We start from the raw sequence: 25,511 nt of genomic DNA on the forward strand, positions 1-25,511 counted from the left end.
TCTTACACTGAATTAATACTTATACTTAATTTCTTTTTATACTAAAAATCAATAAAACTAAATCACTGAAAATTATAAATTATAAATATAATAATGTAACTCAATGGGGGGAAGGGGACATATGTAATACTTTCACCAATAAAGAATTATTTTAAAAAAAGAAAACATTATAACTCAAAATAATAGAAAACAAGATTAACTAAAAGAACTACTATTGAATTCCAGGGATTTCTGTGGCAGGACACAAATTTTAAAATTTAATAAAATATTACATTTTCTTAGCAAAGTTTCTTAAGTCAGATTTTCCTTTTGAACTGCTTTTCATGTTTTAATTGGAGCTTCTTCTAAAGAATTATTTTATTTACAGTTGCAAGTTTCTTTTTAACACATACAATGTGTACTATATGCTGGAATCAAATACCTGAAGGAGTTGGAATATTATGAATACAGCCAGGACAACAGTGGAGAGAGTCATGAACAAAAACATCACAGTCCACACAGAACACATTTTGGCACACAGTGCAATGATAGACCTGCAGTGAAAAGAAGAAAAGTAAATTTAAAAAGCAGTTTCTAAACATAAGCAGAGCATACCTAGAAGACACTAAAAGTGCTTTGCTCTTTTATAGCTCTTATCAATTTTTCCCCATCTACATTATTTCTTCCAATGTATTATATGTTCTCAAATCTAAGATGACTATTTTTTTCCAAAAATATTTCCTTAGAAACGAAGAAATAACTTTGTCTTTGAGACCTAAAGTCCCTTCTATTATGGGACACTTTCAATTATTCCATTTTAAGTAACTATTTGGGGAAGACACAAGCTTGAAATTAGCACTAGTTTTGAATGCTTAGAGAGATCATCTGACTGGTTCAATTAAAAAGAGAAGCACTATGGGGGTGGAGAGTGGAGGTGAAAGAGGGTAAGGGGAGGATAAATGATGATGAAAAAATAAAATAAAGTAAAATTTTTTAAAAAAGGAGAAGCACAACAATATAACACAGATTTAGTTATTCCTTCGGTAATGACCTCACAATTGCAAAAGTTACATTACCCTTTTAAACCACTAAAGAATATGGCAAAAGACACATGTGAGACAAATAAAAAGAAAAAACTCATTGTTCTATTAGTATTAATTAGTAAATTATTTGCCTGGGTAAAACTCCAGAGCAGTATTATACACAGATTCAAAAATCATTAAATCTTAAACAACATAGAAGTAAAACTGTCAAATATGCCCTAGCTGGTTTGGCTCAGTGGGTAAGAGCATCCGTCTGTGGACTGAAGGGTCCCAGATTTGATTCCAGTCAAGGGCACATGCCCAGGTTGGGCTCGATCCCCAGGTAGGGGGCTTGCCAGCTGATCAGTGATTTCATCACTGATGTTTCTATCTCTGAACCCTCTCCCTTCTTCTTTGAAATCAAGAAAAATGTATTTAAAAGCAAATGAACAATTCAAAAGTGAGTCCAGTGAGGATGAAGCTACTGACATCAAAGAGGCATGTAAAACTTAATAAAATTGTTTGATGAAATGTGACAGTAGAATAAACAAACAATCGTTCCCACTAACATTTTATATAGTTTACTAGAGGCCCGGTGCACACAATTCTTGCACGGGTAGGGTCCCTAGGCCTGGCCAGCGATCAGGGCCAATCAGGGCTTTCATTCCAAGCCACCCCCTGGTGGTCAGAGTACGTCATAGCGAGTGATTGAACTCCCGAGGGGACACTTTGCATATTAGCCTTTTATATATATAGATAATGCATAGTTTTAAATACGAACAAGCAACTAAATTAATAAAAAATTAAAACTAGACAATTATCTATCTTACTTGTGTCTTTATATAAGTTTATACATTCAAATTGGCCCCTTTCAAAAAATTTAAAAATATTTTCTTATTGGCAAAATGGGGGAATAACCTTTGATCTGTGGCCATCTTAAGTGGTAACTTCACTTCAAAATGTGTTATGATAGCGCTTAAAGCACAATACAGAGAAAAAATATTTACTATTTCCAAACTAAATGCAGTTTAGCTTGCAAACTGAAGACAGTTTAAAGTACTACAATATCTTTGTAGCAAAATTAGAATGCAGAATGACAAACAAATGTTTAAACTATTGTGCTCCATTTTATCTCTGCCTATTATACTTCTGAGGAATAACCTGATAGGAGTTTGCTCTTCAATAATCTACTGAAAACTTATAATATTTCTTGTACAATACTTAATATTTAGAAAGTACATAAACTTACATGTTGGTCTTTCAATTCCCCCTGACATCCATAACAAAATCTGAAAAAGTTTAAGAATCATTTTGTTTAGAATTAACTCATTAAAATAGTTCAGCAAAAGCTCATTAACAAAATTTTTAATTAGTAAGTAATCTTACTTACAATTAATTTACACACGACTTTTACAAGAAAGAGTTAAGAATACCAGTAATTTAAGAAATTCCATGGTAAATCCAGTCATCTAACAGTCAGCCCAAAATCGTACTTTAAAAAAAATTTACTTTTCTTCAAGAAGGAAGTTGATCCTAGTGATTTCAGCCCATGCATTAAACAGGAGGCAATATAAATATGTAGATTTCATGTTTTCTAAAGGGAACTTAAAAATTACTGCAACATGTTATCTATAAAAGTGGTTTATGCCACGTGAACAGAATCATAAGTTTGGTTTTGGTACTTTTGTTCCTCTTTGTATTCATCTGTATAGAATTTCCAAGTTCAAAATGAGAAGAAAAGCTGTTCTGTACCAAATCATCTAAGCAATAAATGTTATATTTTAAAGGCAGCAAAAAAAAAAAAAAAAAAAAAAAAAAAAAAAGTACTTTTATTCTCATCAAGGTTAAACATAAAATGCTTTCTCAATTGGGATTATACAAGGGAATTAAACCCTACAGAAAATGATTTAAGTGACTATTTTTCACCCCTCCCAAAGATATAGACAGCTGGTACAATTCTAGATAAATAGGAAAGGAGTTAATTTATTACATATAATAGATGCTTACAGGCTTAATTTTCAAGGAATGATTTAGAGTTAATGATTCTCAAAACTTATTACAAAAAAAAATAACAGTTCCCTGCCTATCCACCCCACACTTCATTTCCAGTTCCCCAGAGCAAACACCTTCAAAACTTTTGTCTGATAGTTACCTATGTTTATAGTGCTATCTCTTTGTTTAAAGTACTACAATATCTTTGTAGCAAAATTAGAATGCAGAATGACAAACAAATGTTTAAACTATTGTGCTCCATTTTATCTCTGCCTATTATACTTCTGAGGAATAACCTGATAGGAGTTTGCTCTTCAATAATCTACTGAAAACTTATAATATTTCTTGTACAATACTTAATATTTAGAAAGTACATAAACTTACTTTCATAGACATTAGCTATGAATCTCTTACTACGGAAGATGAGAATTTAATTCTCTTTTAACTCTCTTGAACCAACAGCATGTACATGTATAACTAATGTCATTCTCAATTCTATGTAGTTAAATCATCTTAGGTAGAACAATATTAAATATTTAGTTTATTATGACTATATAAACATTCAGTTGAGACGTGTAATATAACTTTTCCTCTCTTTAAAACATTTTTTCCTCACCCTAACCAGTGTGGTTCAGTTGGTTGAGCATGATCTCATGCACCAAGAGATCGCTGATTCCATTTCTGGTCAGGCCACATGCCTGGGTTATGGGCTCAATCCCTGTAGGGGGCATGCAGGAGGCAGCGGATCGACGTTTCTCTCTCTCCCTTCCTCTCTCTAAAATCAATAAAAACATATATTTTAAAAATCATTTAAAAACATTTTTTCCTAGTTAATTATTATAGTTATTCACAAGTTTAGTTTTCTTTGGAATTACCATTACCTTAGCCCCAACCTTTCCCTGAGAATACTAAGATCCTCTCATTATGTGCAACCACATCAGGAATTATATAGCTTTTGTCCTCTTGGTAACATTTCTCCTGGAACATTTTGACCTTCTCCAAACTGGACTGATCATTCTCCACATGACACACAAAAGACACTCTGGGGTTTCCCTTTATCATCATCGTAGGCTTTTCCTTAGCCAATGTTGAATTAGATATTCCTATTCTCTTTCATTCATTCCCAGTTCCTTTGAAGCATCTCTTCTACAACTACCTCAGAAAATCTCTTTTTGAGACCTTACAAGTCTAAAAATGCCTTTATTCTACCTACATTTAATTGATATCTTGACTGGATATATAACTTAGGTTGGTAATAGTTTTCACTATACATTTTGAAAGAAATTGTTCCTTGTCAGCATCCAATGTTACTGATGAGAAGCCAAATATTTTTAATTCCAGATTATGTGACCTAATTTTTCTTTTCCAGCAATGTTTAGATTTTGTATTTTGCTTCATATGCTGAAATTTCACAATTATATACTTTAGTGTGGGTGTTTTCCTTCAATAGTCCTTTCAATCCAGAAAGTTTTGTCCTTTAATAGTAGAAAATGCCCTTGAACTATTTATCTTCTACTCTTCATTTGATCTTTTCTTTATTTTCATATTATTCTGACATTAGACCTTCTGGATAAATTCTCCAGTTTTATACCATGGAAATTAGCAAATGCTAAAAATCAGGGCTTTTTCCTTTGTTCTTTTTGGAGAGCTGGTCTACTAGTATACCACATAGATGGGTTTAGGGAAACTAATAGACTTCTGGAGATCCAGATCTATTTAATGAGTCATTTCAGTCATAACCAAGGCATTATATCTTGTTTTTTAAAGTTAGAAATAATTTTGCCCAGGTTAATTTAACTAAAATGTAGTAACAATGTATTCAAACATTACCTTATAACATAAATTAATCAAAATGCATATACCTTTCGCCATTATGTTCTTCTAGGGGAATTTCTTGAAAAGCATCCAAAGGAAATAAATGATGATAAGACCGTGCCAAATGGGGAGCAGACACCAAAGTAAGACCTGACATGACAGCAGAGAGACATATTAATAGCCCAAACCTCATAAAGACAATGGCTGAACTGTCAAATGATATAACTGAGGCTAAGTATTTTCAAGTGTGTTTTTTTTTCAATTGCAACTATTCATTTCTTCAGTTTACCTGTAGCCATAAAAGGAGATTCCAGAATAGATGGAGTCTTAGTTCTGTCACTAAGTGTGTGATCTCTCTTTGCCTATTTGATCATTTATAAATAAAATAAAATTCTACAATTCTATTAATTTAATTCCTCATTCTTCTTACATATATTTATGAAGTTAAGAGATGCAAAAATGTCTATCAGACTTGCTGCATTTCCTTTACAGAATATGCTTTGTGCAAATCAAAACAACAATGAGGTACCATCTCACACCTGTCAGAATGGCTATCATCAAAAAATCAACAAACGGCAAGTGCTGGCGAGGATGCGGAGAAAAAGGAACCCTTGTGCACTGCTGGTGGGAATGCAGACTGGTACAGCCGCTGTGGAGAACAGAATGGAGTTTCCTCAAAAAACTAAAAATGGAACTCCCATTTGACCCACTGATCCCTTTTCTAGGAATATATCCCAAGAAACCTGAAAACCAATCAAAAAGAACATATGCACCCCTATGTTCATAGCAGCAGAATTCACCATAGCTAAGATTTGGAAACAGCCTAAATGCCCATCAGCAGATGAGTGGAATAAAAAACTGTGGTACATCTACACAATGGAGTACTACGCTGCTGTAAAAAGGAAGGATCTTGCCCTAGCTGGTTTGGCTCAGTGGATAGAGCATCAGCCTGCGGACTGAAGGGTCCCGGGTTCGATTTTGGTCAAGGGCACATGCCTGGGTTGTGGGCTTGATCCCCAGTAGGGGACGTGCAGGAGGCAGCCAATCAATAAGTCAGTCATAGAAAGTTAAATATCACATGATCTCACTCATTTGTGGATTATAATGAACAACATAAACTGATGAACAAAAACAGATCCAGAGACAGAGAAGCATCGATCAGACCGTCAAACCTCAGAGGGAAGGTAGGGGAGGGTGGGGGTAAGGGGGAGAAATCAACCAAAGGACTTGTATGCATGCATATAAGCCTAACCAATGGACACAGACAACAGGGGGGTGAGGGCATGAGTGGGGGGGTGGCGGGGGCAATGGGGGGATAAGGACATATATGCAATACCTTAATCAATAAAGAAATTTTAAAAAATTAAAATTAAAAAATAAAAATAAATAAAAAAGAATATGCTTTGTTCAGAAAGAGAATCAGGAAACTCTTCTGGAATGCCATGTTTGTTCTTAGAAATGGAGTACTGGGCACTCAATAAAAAGTACTCTAGCCCAGCCAGGTGGCTCAGTTGGTTGGAGCATTGTCCCGTACACCAAAAAGGTTGTGGGTTCAATTCCTGGGTCAGGGCACATACCTAGGTGGTGGGTTCCCTCCCAGTTGGGCATACAGTAGGTCATGCTTCTCTCTCTCCCTGCCCTTCCTCTCTCTCTCTCTCAAATCAATTTAAAAAAATATCCTCAGGCAAAGACAGACTATGGAATCTCAGAGGGAAGGGGAGGGTGGGTGGGTAGGTGGGAAGAGATCACCCAAAGACCTTGTATGCATATATGCATAACCCATGGACACAGACAATAAAGTGGTAAAGTCCGGGGGAACGGGGGTGGGGAGTGAGCAGAGGGCCAGAAGAGGTCAATGGGGGCAGGGAGGGTGGGGAAGGGGACATAAGTACTACTTTCAACAAAAAATAATCTAAAAAAATAAATAAATAAAATAAAAAAGTAATTTATTTCTCTTCTCACATTAAATCTAGAAACAGAGGCAGAGCTTAATATTTACATCTATTTTAATAGCAATATAGGTGAGAGGTTATTAAAAATTAATTTGCTGAATTAATAAATAGTTGGTTTCTTACCACAGATTTTACATTCAACAGGAAGCTCACAATACTTTGCCCGACATTGTGGGCAGAAATAGCCTCCTAATGTAAGTCCTGGCTCAGTATTGCTATCCAAATGCCTGTGGGGAGAAAAACAGTACCTTAAAAACATGATATATAAAGATGTGAAAAGTTAGAGCAAAAGGAAGTATGCTACCTTGATTTTAAAATCTTGAAGTTGTTTCATAGCTCACTTATGTTCACTTTGGGTTTTTTTCCTGTCTGCATTTTTGTTTTGAATAGTTTCCATTAATGTCTTTGAATTTACTAATCTTGTCTTCTTCAGTGACTAATTTGCTGTTAAATTTTTCATCTTAAAACTGTATTTTTCATCTCTAGAAATCTGAATTGGGGTTTTTCCCCCCTATCTTCCATGTCTCTTATCATGCTCATGTTCTTCTCTACTTTCCTGAACATATGGAATATACACATACATACATACATACTTATCTACCTATCTTTTAACACTTCGTTTACTAATTCTGTCAATTGTGTTATTTCTGGATATGTTTCCATTCTATGATTTTTTCCCCCCTTATTATGGGTATTTTCTGACTTCTTTGTATGCCTGGTAATTTCTGACTGGCTGCCAGACATTGTGAATTTTGCTTTGGGGTGGTGCACTTTTTTGTATTCCCTTAAATTTGGTAGGCTTTTTCTGAAATATACCTAAGTAACTTGGAATAGTTTGATCTGTTCAAGACTTGCTTTTAAGTTTGTTAGGCTGCCCAGAGCAGCTGTTAGTCTACTGTTAATTTGGTTCCATTACTGTGGACTCTGTTCAATGCTTATTATGTTAAGAGGTCTCTCCAAACTGATTGGTGGGGACATAAACTACTCCCTGCCCCGTGTGAGCTCTAGGGATTGTCCTGCCTGCTCCTGTCCACTGGCTCTTCCCATAGCCCCAGAAATTTGCTCACCGTGACTCATGGGGAAGTCCCTATAGATCTTGAGAGCTGTGTGAAGCTCTTTACTCTCTAGTATTCTGTCCTACAAAATAACAGCCATTTCAGCCTCCCCAAACTGTGAACTTGGTTTCTTCAACTGAGCAAGACCTCCTGGCTCTGGGGGGTTTTCCTTCCCTATACTGCAGCATGGAAATTCTCTCTAGACAGTAAACTGCAATCATAGGGCCCATTATCTTTTGTTTCCCTTCTATTAGGGATTCTTATCTGTACTACATGTTTCCAATATCTGAAAACTGTTGTTTTATATATTTTCTCTGGTTTTCTGGCAGGAGGCAAGAGGGTAAATCCAGTCCCTGTTACACCATTATAGCTGGAGACAGCAGTCTTTTTTGTAATATTTAAAAATTAGTTTCTTAAATTTACTCGTAGTTTTACAATTATGTAAAATGTAAAGCTCCAAAGTTAAGACAAGATATACTCAGAAAAGTCTATGATCTCTTTGCCTTTCTTCACACACCTAGGTAAACATTTTTTAGTTTTCCCTTTTGAATTCCATTACTATTTTTATTATTAATACTAGAGGCCCAGTGCACGAAATTCGTGCATGGGGGGATGTCCCTCAGCCCAGCCTGCACCCTCTCCAATCTGGGACCCCTTGAGGGATGTCCAACTGCCCGTTTAGGCCTGATCCTGGTGGGATCGGGCCTAAACGAGCAGTTGGACATCCCTCTCACAATCCAGGACTGCTGGCTCCCAAATACTCGCCTGCCTGCCTTCCTGATTGCCCTGAACCGCTTCTGCCTGCCAGCATGATCACCCCCTAACCACTCCCCTGCCAGCCTGATTGATGCCTAACTGCCCTCCCTTGCAGGCCTGGTCCCCCCCAACTGCTCTCCACTGCAGACCTGGGTCCCCCCCCCAAATGCCCTTCCCTGCAGGCCCAGTCACCCCCAACTTCCCTCCTCTGCCGGCCTGGTCACCCCTAACTGCCCTCCCCTGCAGGCTTGATCACCCCCAACTGCCCTCCCTTGCAGGCCTGGTCCCTCCCAACTGCCCTCCCTTGCTGGCCATCTTGTGGCGGCCATCTTGTGTCCACATGGGGGCAGGATCTTTGACCACATGGGGGCAGGATCTTTGACCACATGGGGGAAGCCATCTTGTGTGTTGGAGTGATGGTCAATCTGCATATTACTCTTTTATTAGATAGGATAAGCAAGTATGTATATCTACTCTAATTTCCTCCCTCTTCTTAGATAACTGGTAGCATACTGTACACTTTTCTCTACCTTGTTTTACTTAGTAATATATCCTAAATATTACTGCATAGGAGTATACAGAGATAGTTCTCACTCCTTTTTACAGCTATATAGAATGTAATCTTTTACAAAAGCCATTAAATTTCAAGCCCATCTTTTTCAGTTGTAACTTATAACGGGAATTAAAACTATAAAAACATCATCACTGACAGCTTCAGGTTTTTACTTACACCATGCTGAAAGAGGGCTTTGCATCTTGATCAGACAGAGAAGCAACGGTATGCTGAGGAAATCCTTCATAGAAGAAAATGTATTACTTCCTTTTTCCAAGCAAATAACAAAATTCTAGGACCAGAAACTAAAAATGTTCCTACCACAAAGACCAAAAAGTTGTACAAAAGTTCTCTTTCCTGCCTTTAGGTATGTTTAATACGCGTGGTCAAACTGACTGTAATTCCAGTTTACAAGAAAAATTAAAGTGGAGGAAATGGGAAAAAGATCTGTCCACACATATGGCCTCAGATTCTCAAGTTCATATCTATATTTTCTTTCTTTTTTTTTTTTTTAAATATATTTTATTGATATTTTACAGAGAGGAAGGAAGAGGGATAGAGAGCTAGAAACATCGATGAGAGAGAAACATCCATCAGCTGCCTCCTGCACACCCCCCACTGGGGATGTGCCCGCAACCAAGGCACGTGCCCTTGACCGGAATCGAACCCGGGACCCTTTAGTCCGCAGGCCGACGCTCTATCCACTGAGCCAAACCGGTTTCGGCCATATCTATATTTTCTAATTTAATAACAACACATTCCGCTTTTTAAGAAGAAAATGTAATTTTTAAATAGTTTCTGACACAATAGAGGAATCAATTGCTTAATCTACTTTGACTTTATATAAAAATATATGTCTCTGTTTAAAATTTTGGAATGAGAGAAACCAAGATGGTGGCATGGGTAAACACCTAAAATGCTGCCTCACACAACAATTTCAAAACTACAACTAAAAGACAGAACGGACACCATCCAGAACCACAGGAAACCTGGCTGAGTGAAAATTCTACAACTAGAAGGAAAGAGAAAAGCTCACAGAGAATTGGAGGTACGACCAAGGGTCTTTGTGCGCGCAGAGAGGAAGGGCGGCTGAGAGCCTGGCTGACTTTCTCTGGCGGAAGGGGGAAGGAAGCCCCCGACCGCACTGAACCCCAGTTCTGACTGCACTGAACCCCAGTTCCGGGCGAGCCCCTGGGGACCCACGCTCATACGGGGGGAGTCTGGACGCTCGGGCGGAGACTCGGGAGCCGGGGAAGGCAGAAGTCTGAAGGCGCGCGCGTGCCAGTGCGCACAAAGGCAGCGGAGGTTGCCACAGGCTTTCCCTAGTGGAAGGGAGTCAGAGGCTCCTGACTGCACTGAGCCCCAGTTCTGACTGCACTGGACCCCAGTTCCAGGCGAGCCCCTGGGGACCCACGCTCTTGTGGGGGGAGACTGGACTCTCGGGCGGAGACTTGGGAGCCGGGGAAGGCAGAGGTCTGAAGGTGCGCGCGTGCGCGCAAGGGCAAGGCTGACGGGAAGCCAAGACTGTCTGCTCTGCCCTGAGACTCCACTCCATCCAAGCTGAGCACAGAGGCTATTGCAATTTGGCAAGTCTAATCCTATAAGGCTGTCTCCAGCACCAAACTTCTCCCAGCATAGACACAGCTGATCCTTACAGCCAACTGGCCTGGAGGTCAATTCCTCCCAGTGATACCAACAACAATCAAGACTTATTACAACAAGGTTGTACACACAGTCCACAAAGGGGTGCACCAAGAGTGTCCACCTCAGGTTAACTGGGGAGGCCGACCCACTGGGCCATATAGGAAACCTAGCACACAAATCTAGCCTACCAACTCAGGGAAGCAGTGAAAATGTGGTGTCAAAGAAACAGATCACAACGAAAGAAATGGAGGAAAACAAACGACTGGATATAGAATTCAAAACCACGGTTATAAGGCTTTTCAAGAATATCCTAGAAAAGGCCGATAAATATAATGAGACCCTCAAAGATATGAAAATGGACCAACTAGAAATTAAACATATACTGACTAAAATAAAAAATATTATACAGAGACCCAAAAACAGACTAGAGGAACACAAGAATCAAGTCAAAGAATTGAAATACAAAGAAGCAAAAAACACTCAACTGAAAAAGCAAAAAGCAAAAAAAAAATCCAAAAAGTTGAAGATAGTGTAAGAAGACTCTGGGACAACTTTAAGCATACCAACATCCGAATTTTTGGGGTGCCAGAACAAGAGAGAGAGCAAGATACTGAAAACCTATTGGAAGAAATAATGACAGAAAACTTTCCCTACCTGGTGAAAGAAATAGACTTACAAGTTCAGGAAGCACACAGAACCCCAAACAAAAGGAATCCAAAGAGGACCACACCAAGACACATCATAATTAAAATGCCAAGAGCAAAAGACAAAGAGAGAATATTAAAAGCAGCAAGAGAAAAACAGTTAATTACCTACAAGGGAGCACCCATACGACTGTCAGCTGACTTTTCAACAGAAACTATGCAGGCCAGACGGGAGTGGCAAGAAATTTTCAATGTGATGAATAGCAAGAACCTACAACCAAGACTACTCTACCCAGCAAAGCTATCATTCAGAACTGAAGGTCAGATAAAGAGCTTCAAAGATAAGAAAAAGCTAAAGGAGTTCATCACCACCAAACCAGTATTATATGAAATGCTGAAAGGTATTCTTAAAGAAGAGGAAGAAGAAAAAAGTAAAGATAAAAATTATGAACAACAAATACATATCTATCAACAAGTGAACCTAAAAATCAAGTGAATTAAAAACCTGAGGAACAGAATAATCTGGTGAATATAATAGAATCAGGGACATAGAAAGGGAGAGGACTGATAATTCTCAGGGGGAAAGGGGTATGGGGGGTTCAGGAAGAGACTGGACAAAAATCATACACCTATGGATGAGGACAGTGTGGGGGAGTTAAGGGCAGATGGTGGGGTGGGAACTGGGTGGAGGGGAGCTATGGGGGGAAAAAGGAGAAACAATTGTAATAATCTGAATAAAGATTTATTTAAAAAAAAAAAACAGTAATGAGGGTTTTGTAGCTTATTTGTTAAATTTCCTTATATAAGAATTTTTCTATAAGTGCAGTGTCTTTATACATTTCACACCATAACAATAAAAGAAAGCCAGTAGTGTTCTCTGAGTGATAGGACTACAAATGGTTTTAATTTTCTTTTTATATCTATTTTCCAAAATTGCTTCAACAGCATAATTTTTTCTAATTATAAAACATTTGAGTTTAAAAAATCTTAAATGTTAAAATAACTTGTGCAAATGAAAATAGAAAGTCTAGTTTAAGCCAAAAAATATATATGTGTTAAATGTCTATTTTAAAATAAACACTTACCCATACGAATCAGTGAGCACTCTGAACTTGAGCTAGCAGGAGGAGGACTAACATGATGTGTTAGCAATTCTTTGTAATGGCTTTCATCTAAAATAACATGGTATGTGCCTAACAAGATAAAAAGCAAAATAAAATAAAATCTGCTTTCCAGAGAGAACAATGAATTATATAATTTCTATGTATTTCTACAAAAACATTTAAGTTAAATTATCATTTTTCAAAAATCTTATTTAAATAATATCTTTACTTGTCTTCTCTAGGAATAATTATAATTACAATTTAATTAAAGTCAAGTTATAAGATCTTTACAAAGTATTACATCTAATGAAATTTCTAGCTTTTCAAGAGTTATACTGCCTCTGCACACTGACATAATGTCTGAAAATTCCTTGCATTTTGAGATATCAACAGAATCAATGATATATTTAAAATGACTACCCATATTTTGGACTTCAGGACATGAACTGTTTAATTAAAGCTTAAAAACAGGCTAAAACATCCTAATTTAAGTAATAGCTTGTTACTTCTTACATAGTAATTATGAGTAAATATTGAAGATTCTAGATATATACCACCAGTTTCACGAGCAAGTACAGTGCAAACCCGAACCTCTGCAGACAATCCAATAACAGACACTCTAATTTTAGCTGTCTTTAGGGTCTTCATAAAATCCAAGGAAATGGATGGTTTTGGGGGAAGAAAAAAAAGCATTGAACAATTAATGTTTGAAAAATAAACAAAATGCTCTGAAAACTTGTAATAAATTACAGAATTTTCTTTAGAGTTGTAATTTTGGTTGTGATTATAAAATTATTGTATCTACCTTGATTAGGTCATAGATATTAGATGGATCACAAGTTGTGAGGCTGCTAAAGATGATTAGGACTTCTCTACTTGTATGCCCAGGCATGTGTCTAAAGAAAGATAAAATACAATCCAATTAGGTACAACAAATTACACTAATGAAAAGTTTACCCAAAAAGGACAGTATTCATGGTTTATAAATTTAGACTACAGAATATCTCATTTGTTTCAACACTGCAAAGAAAGGAATTGAAAATTATTTTAAGTTCTGGGGATAGAGAGATAAACAAGACTGACAAAGGTTCTTGACATCATGAATCTTATATTCCAGTATATTTGTTTCATACAAAATCTAAAGGGTACATTAGAAAGTACAATAATACCATATGGATCAATTTTAAGGTGTATATATGTGGCTTGACAACAGTAATGTACTTCTTTTTTTAAATATATTTTATTGATATTTCACAGAGAGGAAGGGAGAGGGATAGAGAGCTAGAAACATCGATGAGAGAGAAACATCGATCAGCTGCCTCCTGCACACCTCCCACTGAGGATGTGCCCGCAACCAAGGTACATGCCCTTGACCGGAATCGAACCCGGGACCTTTCAGTCCGCAGGCCGACGCTCTATCCACTGAGCCAAACCGGTTTCGGCCAGTAATGTACTTCTTTATTAAAGTTCAGGGTGATTCAGTCATAATTATCATAATAAACATTAATTTTTGTATACCATTTAATTAAATGATGGCTTATGGACTTTTAAGATGTGATAAGCAGTTATCCCCTATACTAAATAGAGATCTCTATGCTTTTAGGAGCAATTTTATCAGTTATTTATAGCATACTTGCTTATATCTTCCATATTAGGCTCTTAGCTTTCACTTGTGGATGCTGCTATGGTGCCTACCTTTATTACACATATTACCTTCTTATCTACTTTGAAACTAGAAAAATATCTATTATATAAAGGTATAAAAACCTGAGTCAGGACAGATTAGCCAGGGACAAAATATATGAGCTTTAATTATACTGAATACTTCCTCTTTGGTCTAAGTTATATTCCATATAGTTGAACTTGTTGGAAAAGAGTGCTATTAATTTACAGATTACAAAATCTATATATATAAAAGCCTAAGCGACTGGCCAACCAGCGAAATGTTCGACCAGCTGACTGGTAGCTATGACGTGCACTGACCACCAGGGGCAGACATTCAACGCAAGAGCGGAAACCACGGGCATGGAAACATGGAACGGACTGATGAATTTCAGAGGGAAGGGGGAACGGGGGAGGGTGGGAAGAGATTAACCAAAGGTTTTATATGCATACTAGAGGCCCGTGCCCTCTAGCAATCCAGGATCCCTCAGGGGATGTCAGAGAGCCGGATTCGACCTGATCCCCGCAGACCAGTCCAAGGGACCCCACTGGTGCACAGATCTGTGCACCGGGCCTCTAGTAAGCTAATAAAAGGCAATAAATATACAACAAACTCAAATTATTATACCACAGTAAATTCCATATACAATCAATTTTCAATAAAATAATTTTTCAACAACATATTTCTTTTGTAATACTAATGTTGCTACAATTTTAATTATATTTTTCTAAAACCTCACCAACTGAAATATAAAATAAAAATTAACACCACACTAAACATCATAAATGACATTACATATTTCTCTTAATGATTTCATTATAGCTGGGTTTATAGAGATACATATTAACATATTATCGTTTCAACAACTTTTTCAAAACACTTTGAGATCAAATATGTAATAAATATAAAACACTAACTTTAGAGTTTGCATAGCCATGTTTAAGGAGTTATAAAGAGATGGCTCTCCATGGCAGGTCATATCTACAGCTTTCTTCAAAGATGTTATGTGTTTTCTAGGGTTTCCTAAAATAGAAATGGAATAATTTACTTTCATTTATTTTTAATTTTATTTATTTTAGTTACAGTTTACATTCAATATTATTTTGCATTAGTTTCAGGTGAACAGCATAGTTGTTAGACAATCATATACTTAACAAAGTGTATCCCCTGTTAATTTTAATAAAACTCTATTTATACATTATGGAATTTATGTCTCTCCCAAAATTTTCATATTTATGTTAAAGAACAGAATCCTTTCAATTTATGTTTTTAGCAACTTGCATTTATGAGACATGATATATAAAGTCTCACTTCACACTAAAAATACAGTAAGTCCACACTAACGTCATCAATAGGTTCTATGACTTTAAACGAAACAATGTAAAATGAGACCGACTTTACTAATTGATATAAACAAGAGTTAAGCTCCTACAGCATCTCATCACTGCTATAATGAAATGATGCTGAACTTGATGTTATTCAAAAAATGTACAAATCGCTTTTTACCTATTAGCACACGTTTTAAATAATATTAACCTAGAGTGCATAACTTTTTACTTTTACTATTTCCCTATTTCATCACTTTTAAGACTAATATATGTTCACATTTTAATACCTCTGAAATCATGATTGTCATACCATCACGGGCAGCCACGCAGCATGTGGAAACCTATGAATGGCTATCGAAGTGTTGTTGCTTCAACTGCATTATGTAAATTGATTGTGCTATTCATATCAACTTTAACTGTGATTTAAAGTGTTTTTTAGAAAGGTTAATAATACAAAAGGTTAAATCTTTATGTAGAACAACATGGCACAGAGCAGTGAGGTGTAAATTTGTTACTAATGAAGCAAAAATTCATTGATAGAAGAATGTCTGCAATTCTACATTTTTCTTCAGGGGAAAACCCCAAGAGCTTTATAAAACTTAAGGAGGGCCGAAACCGGTTTGGCTCAGCGGATAGAGCGTCGGCCTGCGGACTGAAGGGTCCCGGGTTCGATTCCGGTCAAGGGCATGTACCTTGGTTGCGGGCACATCCCCAGTGGGAGGTGTGCAGGAGGCAGCTGATCGATGTTTCTCTCTCATCGATGTTTCTAGCTCTCTATCCCTCTCCCTTCCTCTCTGTAAAATATCAATAAAATATATTTAAAAAAAAAACAAAAAACTTAAGGAGGATTTCCACAAATAGACAAAGCTGTGTTATCTTCCGTTATGGAAATAACATCAATGAAAAAATTCTCCATCTCAAGCCAAGTAATACAAATAAAGGGAGCACAAATTGCCAAATTCTTTAGAATGGTTGACAAACACATTAAATCATTAAGAAGCTGATATGAACAAGTCACATATCATTGACCTTGTGTCAAAGTTTAATTGCTAGTGTTTCCTTCTTTTTTTTTAATCCTCACCAGAGGACATGCTTAGAGAGAAGAAAGGAGAGAGAAAGAGAGAAACATTGATGTGAGAGAGAAACATCAATTAGTTGCCTTCCTTACATGCCCTCACTGGAGATCAAACCCACAACCCAGGTATATGCCCTGACCAGGAATTAAATTGGCAACCTTTCAGTGCACAGGACGATACTCAAACAATGGAGCCACTCCAGCTGAGCGGTGTTTTCTTCTTGATGGTATCTCACAAATGATGAAATCTGAGATTCAATGAAATATAGTATTCTTCAGACATTTTCTCCTATTTTAACACTGTCTTCATATTAAATAATGATAATAAAAACTCACCGTGTGGCCAATGTGGCTCAGTGGTTGAGCATCGACCTATGATGGTTCGATTCCTGGTCAAGGCACATGCCTGTGTTGTGGGTTCGATCCCCAGTGTGGGGCGTGCAGGAGGCTACTGATCAATGATTCTCTCTCATCATTGATGTTTCTATCTCCCTTTCCCTCTCCCTTCCTCTCTGAAATCAATAAAAATATACTTTAAATAAATAAATAAAACAGTTCATCTTAGCCCTGGAACATACCCAGGTTGTGGGTTCAATCTCTGGTGAGGAAACAACCAATGTCTCTCTCTCAAACCAATTAAAAAAAAACATATCCTTAGGTAAGGATTAAAAAAATAAATAAAGATACACACACACACACACACACACACACAGTTCATCTTTGATACCAAATGTAATAGAGAACATACAGGAAGGCCTAATTTTACTTACTAGGCAACCTTTTGAATAGGTTTACAAGGCTGAGTAAATAAAGCCAAATCCTTGAGTCCTGTAAAGGTAATTTTATGCATACCTGAGAGTTCTGTCAGTTTTTCAGCTCTTTTACTCTTTGTCACAATAATTCCAATCTAAAAATAAAAACAAAAGGGATTATTAACAAATTACTTTTTGAACTCTATATCCAGTCGTTAGCTTTCCTCCATTTCTTTCATTTGTGACCTGTTTGTCTCTGCATTTTGGCTGCTTCCCTGAGTTGATAAGAGTGGCTTTGTGTGCTAGGTGTCCTATAGGGCCCAGTGGCTCAGCCTCCCCAGTTACCTGAGGTGGACACTCTTGGTGCACCCCTTTGTGGGCTGTGTGCACAGTCTTGTTGTAGTTAAGCCTTGATTGTTGTTGGTATCACTGGGAGGAATTGACCTCCAGGCCAATTGGCTGTGAGGGTCAGTTGTATCTATGCTGGGAGAACTTCTGTGCTGGAGACACCCTTTTGAGGCAAGACTTGCTTCAGTGGGGCTTTGGTGCTGAGTCTGCCCCCTGAGTGTGTCCCTTATGGATCTGAGGAGTTGTAATCTGAATGGTCCCACTCTGACCCCTGGGTACACTGGCTCTTGGATCTCCAAGGAGGTGCTAATTTAGCCTCTGCCTGAGGCCACCTAGCAGGAGCTACGGAGAGATTTGCAGATTTCTCTTCTTTGTTTGGGTTTTGGAGGTGCCCAGATGAGGCCCAGATGTGAAGCAATGCAAGCTGCTGCAGGGTCTTGGGCCTTCTTTTGGATGTTCTGGGTCTCTCTGACTCAGCTGCAGTTTGTTAGGTAAGTTCAGAATTCAAAGGACCAGGTCATTCATATGCAAAAGCCTCTGGGCTCAGCTTGGATGGGGCAGAGTCTCAGGGCGGAGCAAACAGCTATGGCTTCGTGGGGCGGGATCTCAGGGCGGAGCACACAGCATTGGTCCCGTCAGCCCGGCCCTAAGAGACCCTTGGGACTCAGTGTCCCACTGTAATCGCTGCAAGCACCTCTGAGAGAAAGCTGCCCTCGAGTTTTGCCCCGTATGAGTCTGGGTCCCCAGAGTCTCGCCCGGAATTGGAGTTCAGAGCAGTTGGGAGCTTTTGTCTCCCTCCCGATTGAGGAAGCCAGCCACATACTCAGTTGCCAGCCCTCTCTGCGTGCGCCTGTCTCCGTACCTCTGCCTTCCGCAGCTCCTGTGAGTCTCAGTGTGTTTTTCTCTTTCCTTCTAGTTGTAGAATTTCCACTCAGCCAGCCTTCCTATGGTTCTGGATGATGTCTATTTTGTCCTTTAGTTGTAGTTTTGAAATTGTTGTGTGAGGCAGTAGTTTAGGTATTTACCTATGCTGCCATCTTGGTTTCTGTCCAGATGCCCAATGTTTTAAAAAACAAATTCTATTTGGCAGTAATATCAGGAATCTAATTCTGAATTCCATCACTTATTTACATACCTGACTAATAGGATTTTGATCAAAATATTCCTCTACGAAGTATTCCAACAACTGTTCAAATAAAACAAAAGGAAATACCAGGTAAGAGCAAAATAACAACCACAGGGAACATATTTTGGGAAACCTATTTATCAAGCATGATTTTTAAGTTATTAGATTTTCAAAAAATGTTCAGTAGTAAAAATATTAAATAAAAAATGAGCCCTGGCTGCTTTGGCTCAGTGCATAGAGCATCGGCCTGTGGACTGAAAGGTCCCAGGTTTGATTCCGTTCAAGGGCATGTACCTTGGTTGCGGGCACATCCCCAGTAGGAGGTGTGCAGAAGGCAGCTGATCAATGTTTCTCTCTCATCGATGTTTCTACCTCTCTATTCCTCTCCCTTTCTCTCTGTAAAAAAATCAATAAAATATATTTTAAAAAATGATAAAATTTAGCTCTGACCAGTGACTTGGTTATAGCATTGTCCCATACTCCAAAAAGGTAACAGGTTCAATCCCTGGCTGGGGGGCACGCATACAGGAGACAACCAACTGATGTTTCTCTCTCACATCCATGTCTTTCTCTCTTTCCCTCCTTTCCTTTCTCTCTAAAATCAATACAAATATATCCTCAGGTGAGGATTAAGTAAATAAAACATATGAACTTTTTTCTCTGGAGTTTTTTAATTAATATTTTCATAGTGTGGTTGACTGTGGTAACTAAAACTGAGGATAAGGGGGGACTACTATAATTAGCTATCTTAGTGTATCATTTTCTAAATGATCTGGTAGCACTTCTACATAGCTATAGTTTGTATTAACTCAAAAGAAAAAAAAGATTGTATGTAAAAAATTTTCTTTTACCTTTAAAGTACATGTCAGTCTATTCGGCTTTAAATCTTGGTCTTCCATTGTTCTTGATCCATCTACTACCACATAAAGATGGCGCATCTACAAAAAAAAATACAAAGGACAGTTTTCAAATACTTTTTGACCAAGAAGTAAAAATATATATAGTACTCACATAGTCTATATATTTTTTAATATGTTTTAAAAGGGTTGTTTATTCTATCAAGCCAGAATGCTTTTTAACCCCAAAATAGTTCTGTACCAGTAAAAGAAAAAAATAACATACCATTCCAAGTCGAACTTGTCCATGGTGCTCAAATACTCTGTTAAAATTATGCAAACATTTTAATGGACTACCATATACTGCCCCCCAAAATCAATACAATGCTTCAACTAGCCTGCATCTATTCAGTAAAAAGTAAATTATTAACTTATGGAAGCCACATAATTATAGGTATTCTGGATAGTCCCTAAAGACCCATTTCCCTGCTGAGGTACTAGGTTGCTGGTTCCTTCCCCCTGTTCAGGTTACAGGTCAGATTCCTTGAAACACCGGTGAAATTAAGTACTGAGGAGTGGGTATAGGTGCACAGAAAAGCTTAAAGAAATCTACTTTAGCTTTTGTAACATACCTACAAAAAAGTTTACATACCTTTTTCTCTTTGCTTTGAAGAGAATGTCTTCTATTGTAGCTTTAAGTGATCCTGACTCATCTTCTTTAAGAATCTCCCTATAAGCAGTAATTACTTGTTTAAAAAGATAAGCTAAAAATTTATTAACCCAATAGAAATGAAAACATGTCCATATAAAGATCTGTATGTAAATGTTCACTGGTGCATTATTCATAACAGCCAAAATTGTAAGCAATCTAAATGTCTATTGACTGATGAATGGATGAATAAAAATATGGTATAACAATAGAATAGAATACTATTCTCCAATAAAAAAGAATGAGTTATTGATATATGCTACATGAATGAACCTTGAAAATAGCATTTTTAAAAAATTGATTTTAGAGAGAGAGGGGAAGAAAGGGAGGAAGGAAGGGAAGGAGGGAGGGAGAGAAAAAGGGAAGGGAAGAAGGGAAGGAGGATGAGAGGGAAGAAGGAAGAGGGAGAGAAACATTTATTTGTTGTTCCACATATTTATGCATTCATTGGTTGCTTCTTGTTTGTGCCCTGACCCAAGAACAAACCTACAACCTTGCCCTGGCCGGTGTATTCAGTGGTTAGAGCATTGGTCCATACACTGAAGGGTCAAGGGGTGCATTCCCTGTCAAGGAAGGGCACGTACCTGGGTTGTAGGATCAATCCCAGGCCCTGGTTAGGGTATGTGCAGGAAGCAATCAATCGATGTATCTCTCTCACATCAATGTTTCCTTTCTCTCTCTCTCTCTCTCTCTCTCTCTCTCTCTCTCTCTCTCTCTCCCCACACCCCCTCCCTTCCTTCCATTCTCTCTCTAAAAAAAAAAAAAAAAAAATCAATGGAAAAAAATATCCTCGGATTAACAAAAATAAACAAACAACAAAAAAACCAACAACCTTGGCATATCAGGACAACACTCTAACCACCTGAACTACTGGCCTAGTAGGAAAAACAGTATGTTAAATAAAAGGAAGCCAGACACAAATGACCACCTATTATATTATTACATTTACATGAAATGTCCAGAAAGGGCAAATCTATAGAGACAGAACGTAGATTAGTGGTTGGCTAGGGCTAGAGGTATAAATTGAATTAATTGTAAGTGGGCAGGAGGGATCTTACTGGGGTGGTAAAAATGTTCTAGGACAGCGATTCTCAACCTGTGGGTCGTGACCCCTTTGGGGGTCAAACGACCCTTTCACAGGGGTTGCCTCGCCTAAGACCATCGGAAAACACAGATATTTACATTACGATTCCTAACAGTAGCAAAATTACAGTTATGAAGTAGCAACGAAAATAATTTTATGATTGGGGGTCACCACAACATGAGGAACTGTATTAAAGGGTCGCGGCATTAGGAAGGTTGAGAACCACTGCTCTAGGACCTGACAGGTAGCTCAGTTGGTTGGAGCGTTATCCCAGTATTACTAGGTTGCATTCGATCCCCGGTCAGGGCATATAAAAGAAACAACTAATGAATGCATAAATGAGTGGAGCAACAAACCGATGTCTCTCTCTCTAAAAATTTTCTAATGTTCTAAAACTGATTTGTGGTGATAAATGCACAACTGAGCCAATTTTCTAAAAATCACTCAGTTACACACTGGAAACAGCTCAACTTTAACATTTGTAAAATATACTTTAATTAAGTTGTAAAAATATGTCTAAAAGATGCCTGGCTGGTGTGGCTCATCAGTTGAGAGTCAACCCAGGAACTAAGAGGTTGCCGGTTCGATTCCTAGTCAAGGCACATGCCCGGGTTGTGAGCTTGATTCCAGTGGGGGCCGTGTAGGAGGCAGCCAATCAATGACTTCCTCTCTCATCGATGTTTCTACCTCTTTATCCCTCTCCCCTCCTCTTTCTCTAAAACTCAATAAAAATACATTCTTTTAAAATGTCTAAAAGACGAGACATTGTAATAATGCTCTACTCACCATGTTCTTTCATAGCCTCCTTCCCATCGCTTAGTTCTTTCAGGTTCTTCATCCATTTTTTCAAAAATGTATTATATTATTCAATATCCTATAAAAATCATTACACTGTAAATTTCCTTAAAATATTTGTTTTGTTGTTGAGTGACATTTTTTATACAATTAAATTTGAAAAGTAAAGAGGGGGAAGTAAACATACAAAGTAAAAAAAATCAGAATGCAAGGTCATCTTATATTGTTGAATTTATTCAATAATTGTTGTTGGGTGAACATACTTTACAAAATCCTCATGGAACTTTTTCCCATCCCCAAGAAAGACTAAAAATATTTACACACAAATACGGCACCAATGAAAGTATCTTTTATAATTAAAAAAAAACAAAAATGCATTATAGATGTGTCATAGGACAGTACCATGGATTATGAGAAGTGGGTACAGCCTACCAACAAGTGAATCTAAAAATCAAGTGAATAAAAAATCTGAAGAACAGAATGGACTGGTGAATATAATAGAATCAGGGACATAGAAAGGGAGTGGACTGACAATTCTCAGCGGGGAGGGGGTGTGAGGGGTTCGGGAAGAGACTGGACAAAAATCTTACACCTATGGATGAAGACAGTGGCGGGGGGTAAGGGCATGGGGTGGGGTGGGGAATCAGGTGGAGGGGAGCTATGGGGGAAAAAACAGAGGAACACCTGTAATAATCTGAACAATAAAGATTTATTTTAAAAAAAAAAGAGAGAGAAGTGGGTACAGGTGTAGATAAAGCAAGATTAGCTACAACTAATGATTATTATAGCTGAGTGATGGATATGGTGATTTATTGTACTACCCCTCCATCTTTGTGTATGTGTGAATCGTTTCATAATCAAGTTTTTAAATGATATTTATTATTTATTATTTATAAATGATAAATGTTTATGGCTCATAATTCAAAAAATGACACTCTATTAAACCTACACAGATCTCAACTATTAAAAGGAAAATTTAGTAATTTAATGAATAGGTTTCACCTGTATGACTGGATTAAGGGTGATTGGTTTTTTTGCTTCTTTATTCATTTCTGTATTTTCAATACGAACCTTCATTTCTTTAATAATCAAGGACAAAACAGGTAGTAGGGGGAACCTATTAACCATAACCAAGTAATAAACAACACACCACATCCACACCTTCAAAGAAATCTCCCTCCCTACCCCACACTCTCATTCTCAGCCTCCTTTGTGCATAAATGAAGGCTCAAAGGAATCCTAAGTGCCAAGACATTAAGGACAAAACAAATCCCATCGCTGGCAGAGTCAAAGATAAATTTTTATGATGAGGACCGTAACCAAGACCTTACGCTCCTTTTATATTATTGTTTCTAAAACAGATATTTAAGAATTTGAAGAACTGACCTATAAATGGACTTCTGGAATTAAAATTTATTGACAAGTTGTACACTGTTTTTATGGCATCACTGTTTTCTGTGGCACCTATAATAATTAGGTATTATTTACTAAAGCTCCAAGTCTCTCACTGAATTAACCACTCTATGGCACTGAAAGAGACTCTTGTTTCAGGAAATCTGGTGATCCACTTTAACATCTTGAAGTAAAGATGATTTAATTCTAACTTCTGTACTATTTCGACAGCTAACTATGTTGATGCCCTTGCAGGTTTAATGATGTGTAGTAACATAACATTCAGTGAATAAATTGAACATTTTGATTCTCCAAGCAAGTGTTTTCAATGTTTTTAAACTCAAATTCTTTAAAAAGTGGCTACTGGCATCCATCACATCAAAATGCATTTTACTTTTAATTTGATACTGAATTTTCTGAAAGTTCAGAAACAAAGTGAGTAGAAACTGCAAGTGGGAACACTTCTGGCTCACTGCATACAAGTACGTTTGTTTTCATTAGAGCTGCCTGCGACGGGAAATTTCAGGCATGGGACAGGTATGAAGCTCCCCATAACTGCAGACGTTCGAAGGGAAGTTGGATGCTTACAATGCATCCTGGAGAAAGATGTACTTGGTGAGCCCTAGGACATTTAACTCCTGTAACTAACTTCCTAATATTCCATCTTCTTAAAATATCACTAATCTGTTTCCTGGGAATCCAAGCCCAGAAAAGCCCAGCGTAAGCCTGTTGGTGTGCTTCCTGTCACAGGAGATCAGAATGCTACCTGCAAACAACTGAGGTCTGCACCAAACACCCAACTCATGAAGCTTGTCCTCAGACCTGATCCTATCAGACCTGATCCTAGCCGGCGCTGTGAGACAGGCACGGGTGATCACTGTCCTGTTTTTCAGGTGTGGAACTCGAGGATCAATGGCTCGTAACTCTCTCGAGGCCACATGGCTGGAGGCAGGTCGCAAACTCGAACCCAGGATCACAATTCCCAAAACTCGCGCTCTGCAGTAGGGACATTCCCCAGACGTTTCCCCGCAGCTCCCACACAGAACTGCCCTCCTCTTCCGCACACTCCCTCACATCCTCATTCCCCGGGACGCCGGTCAGGGCATTCAGCCTCCGGCCCGGGGAGTGAAGGCCCTTCTCGCCGCCAGCCTCCCCAGGCAGCCGGCCCACGCCTCGGCTCTGCGCGGGCCTCCACCCGTGGACTCACCGGTCCCGCCCGACGCTGCTCTGCCCGGAAGCCGCTCTGTCTGGAAGCTCCGCCCAATCCGCTCTAAGGGCGCCCCGAAGTCCTTCCGCCGCACGCGGAGGCGTGGCAGAAAGGTTCCGAATGGTTCAAGCGCAGGTGGTGGGAACCTGATGTTCCGGGGCCGCGGCTTCCCCCAGCTGATTTCCAGTGCGGGGAGCGACCTACTGTCCCCGCTTCCAGCTAACGAAGAGGCGACAAAAGCATCATCCCATCTTGCAAGGTTGGAGTCCCGATAGCTATCGATCCGGGACTGAGGAGCATGACTGTTTTATTTCTAAGGGTCGGCATGAAGAACGGCAGCAGCTAAACCAGGACCTTACTGCGCAAGTTTTCTGGGACGCCTCTGCAGCTCTCGGTGTTCACGTAACCAATGTTTTATTGAACACTAACTTTGGGCCTGATGCAGTTCTCACCACTGAGTACACAGCAATGAAAAACGGACAGAAATCCTTGGCTTCATGGGTTTGCTTCTATGGAGACAGTTGTCAAGAAAAAATACTCGATCAAATGGTGATAGTGGCAGAGAGTAGAATGAAGCATGAAAGGAGGAATGGGTGGCTGTATTAAATCGCGTGGTCAGAGGAATTCACACCAGGACAGCTGAGCCACGATCAGAGTGAGAGAGGGAGTTTATCCATGCTG

General features: G+C 38.4%; 1 protein-coding gene across 2 annotated transcripts; it reads right to left on the reverse strand.

The window, feature by feature from the left end:
* Positions 1-136: 136 nt before the first annotated feature.
* Positions 137-24,895, reverse strand: LOC308253332 (general transcription factor IIH subunit 2). Of its 2 annotated transcripts, none has more exons than XM_080678711.1 (16): positions 24,831-24,895; positions 22,223-22,310; positions 20,296-20,373; positions 19,930-19,966; positions 19,659-19,745; positions 18,817-18,867; positions 17,434-17,488; positions 15,096-15,201; positions 13,321-13,411; positions 13,070-13,157; positions 12,498-12,605; positions 9,302-9,365; positions 6,884-6,987; positions 4,856-4,958; positions 2,251-2,290; positions 137-533 (listed from the first exon to the last, which is right to left on the reverse strand). In XM_080678711.1, the coding sequence occupies exons 2-16, from the start codon at positions 22,276-22,278 to the stop codon at positions 414-416; spliced, it is 1,188 nt and encodes a 395-aa protein (XP_080534837.1). In that variant the 5' UTR covers positions 22,279-22,310; positions 24,831-24,895; the 3' UTR covers positions 137-413. The 2 variants fall into 2 exon arrangements, with proteins under 2 accessions (XP_080534837.1, XP_080534838.1); XM_080678712.1 differs by lacking the exon at positions 24,831-24,895 and adding an exon at positions 24,212-24,308 and having other exon boundaries at positions 236-533.
* Between the last annotated feature and the right edge of the window lie 616 nt (positions 24,896-25,511).

Source organism: Plecotus auritus, assembly GCF_963455305.1.
Source record: "Plecotus auritus genome assembly, chromosome: 7".
NCBI classification, from domain to species: Eukaryota; Metazoa; Chordata; class Mammalia; order Chiroptera; family Vespertilionidae; genus Plecotus; species Plecotus auritus.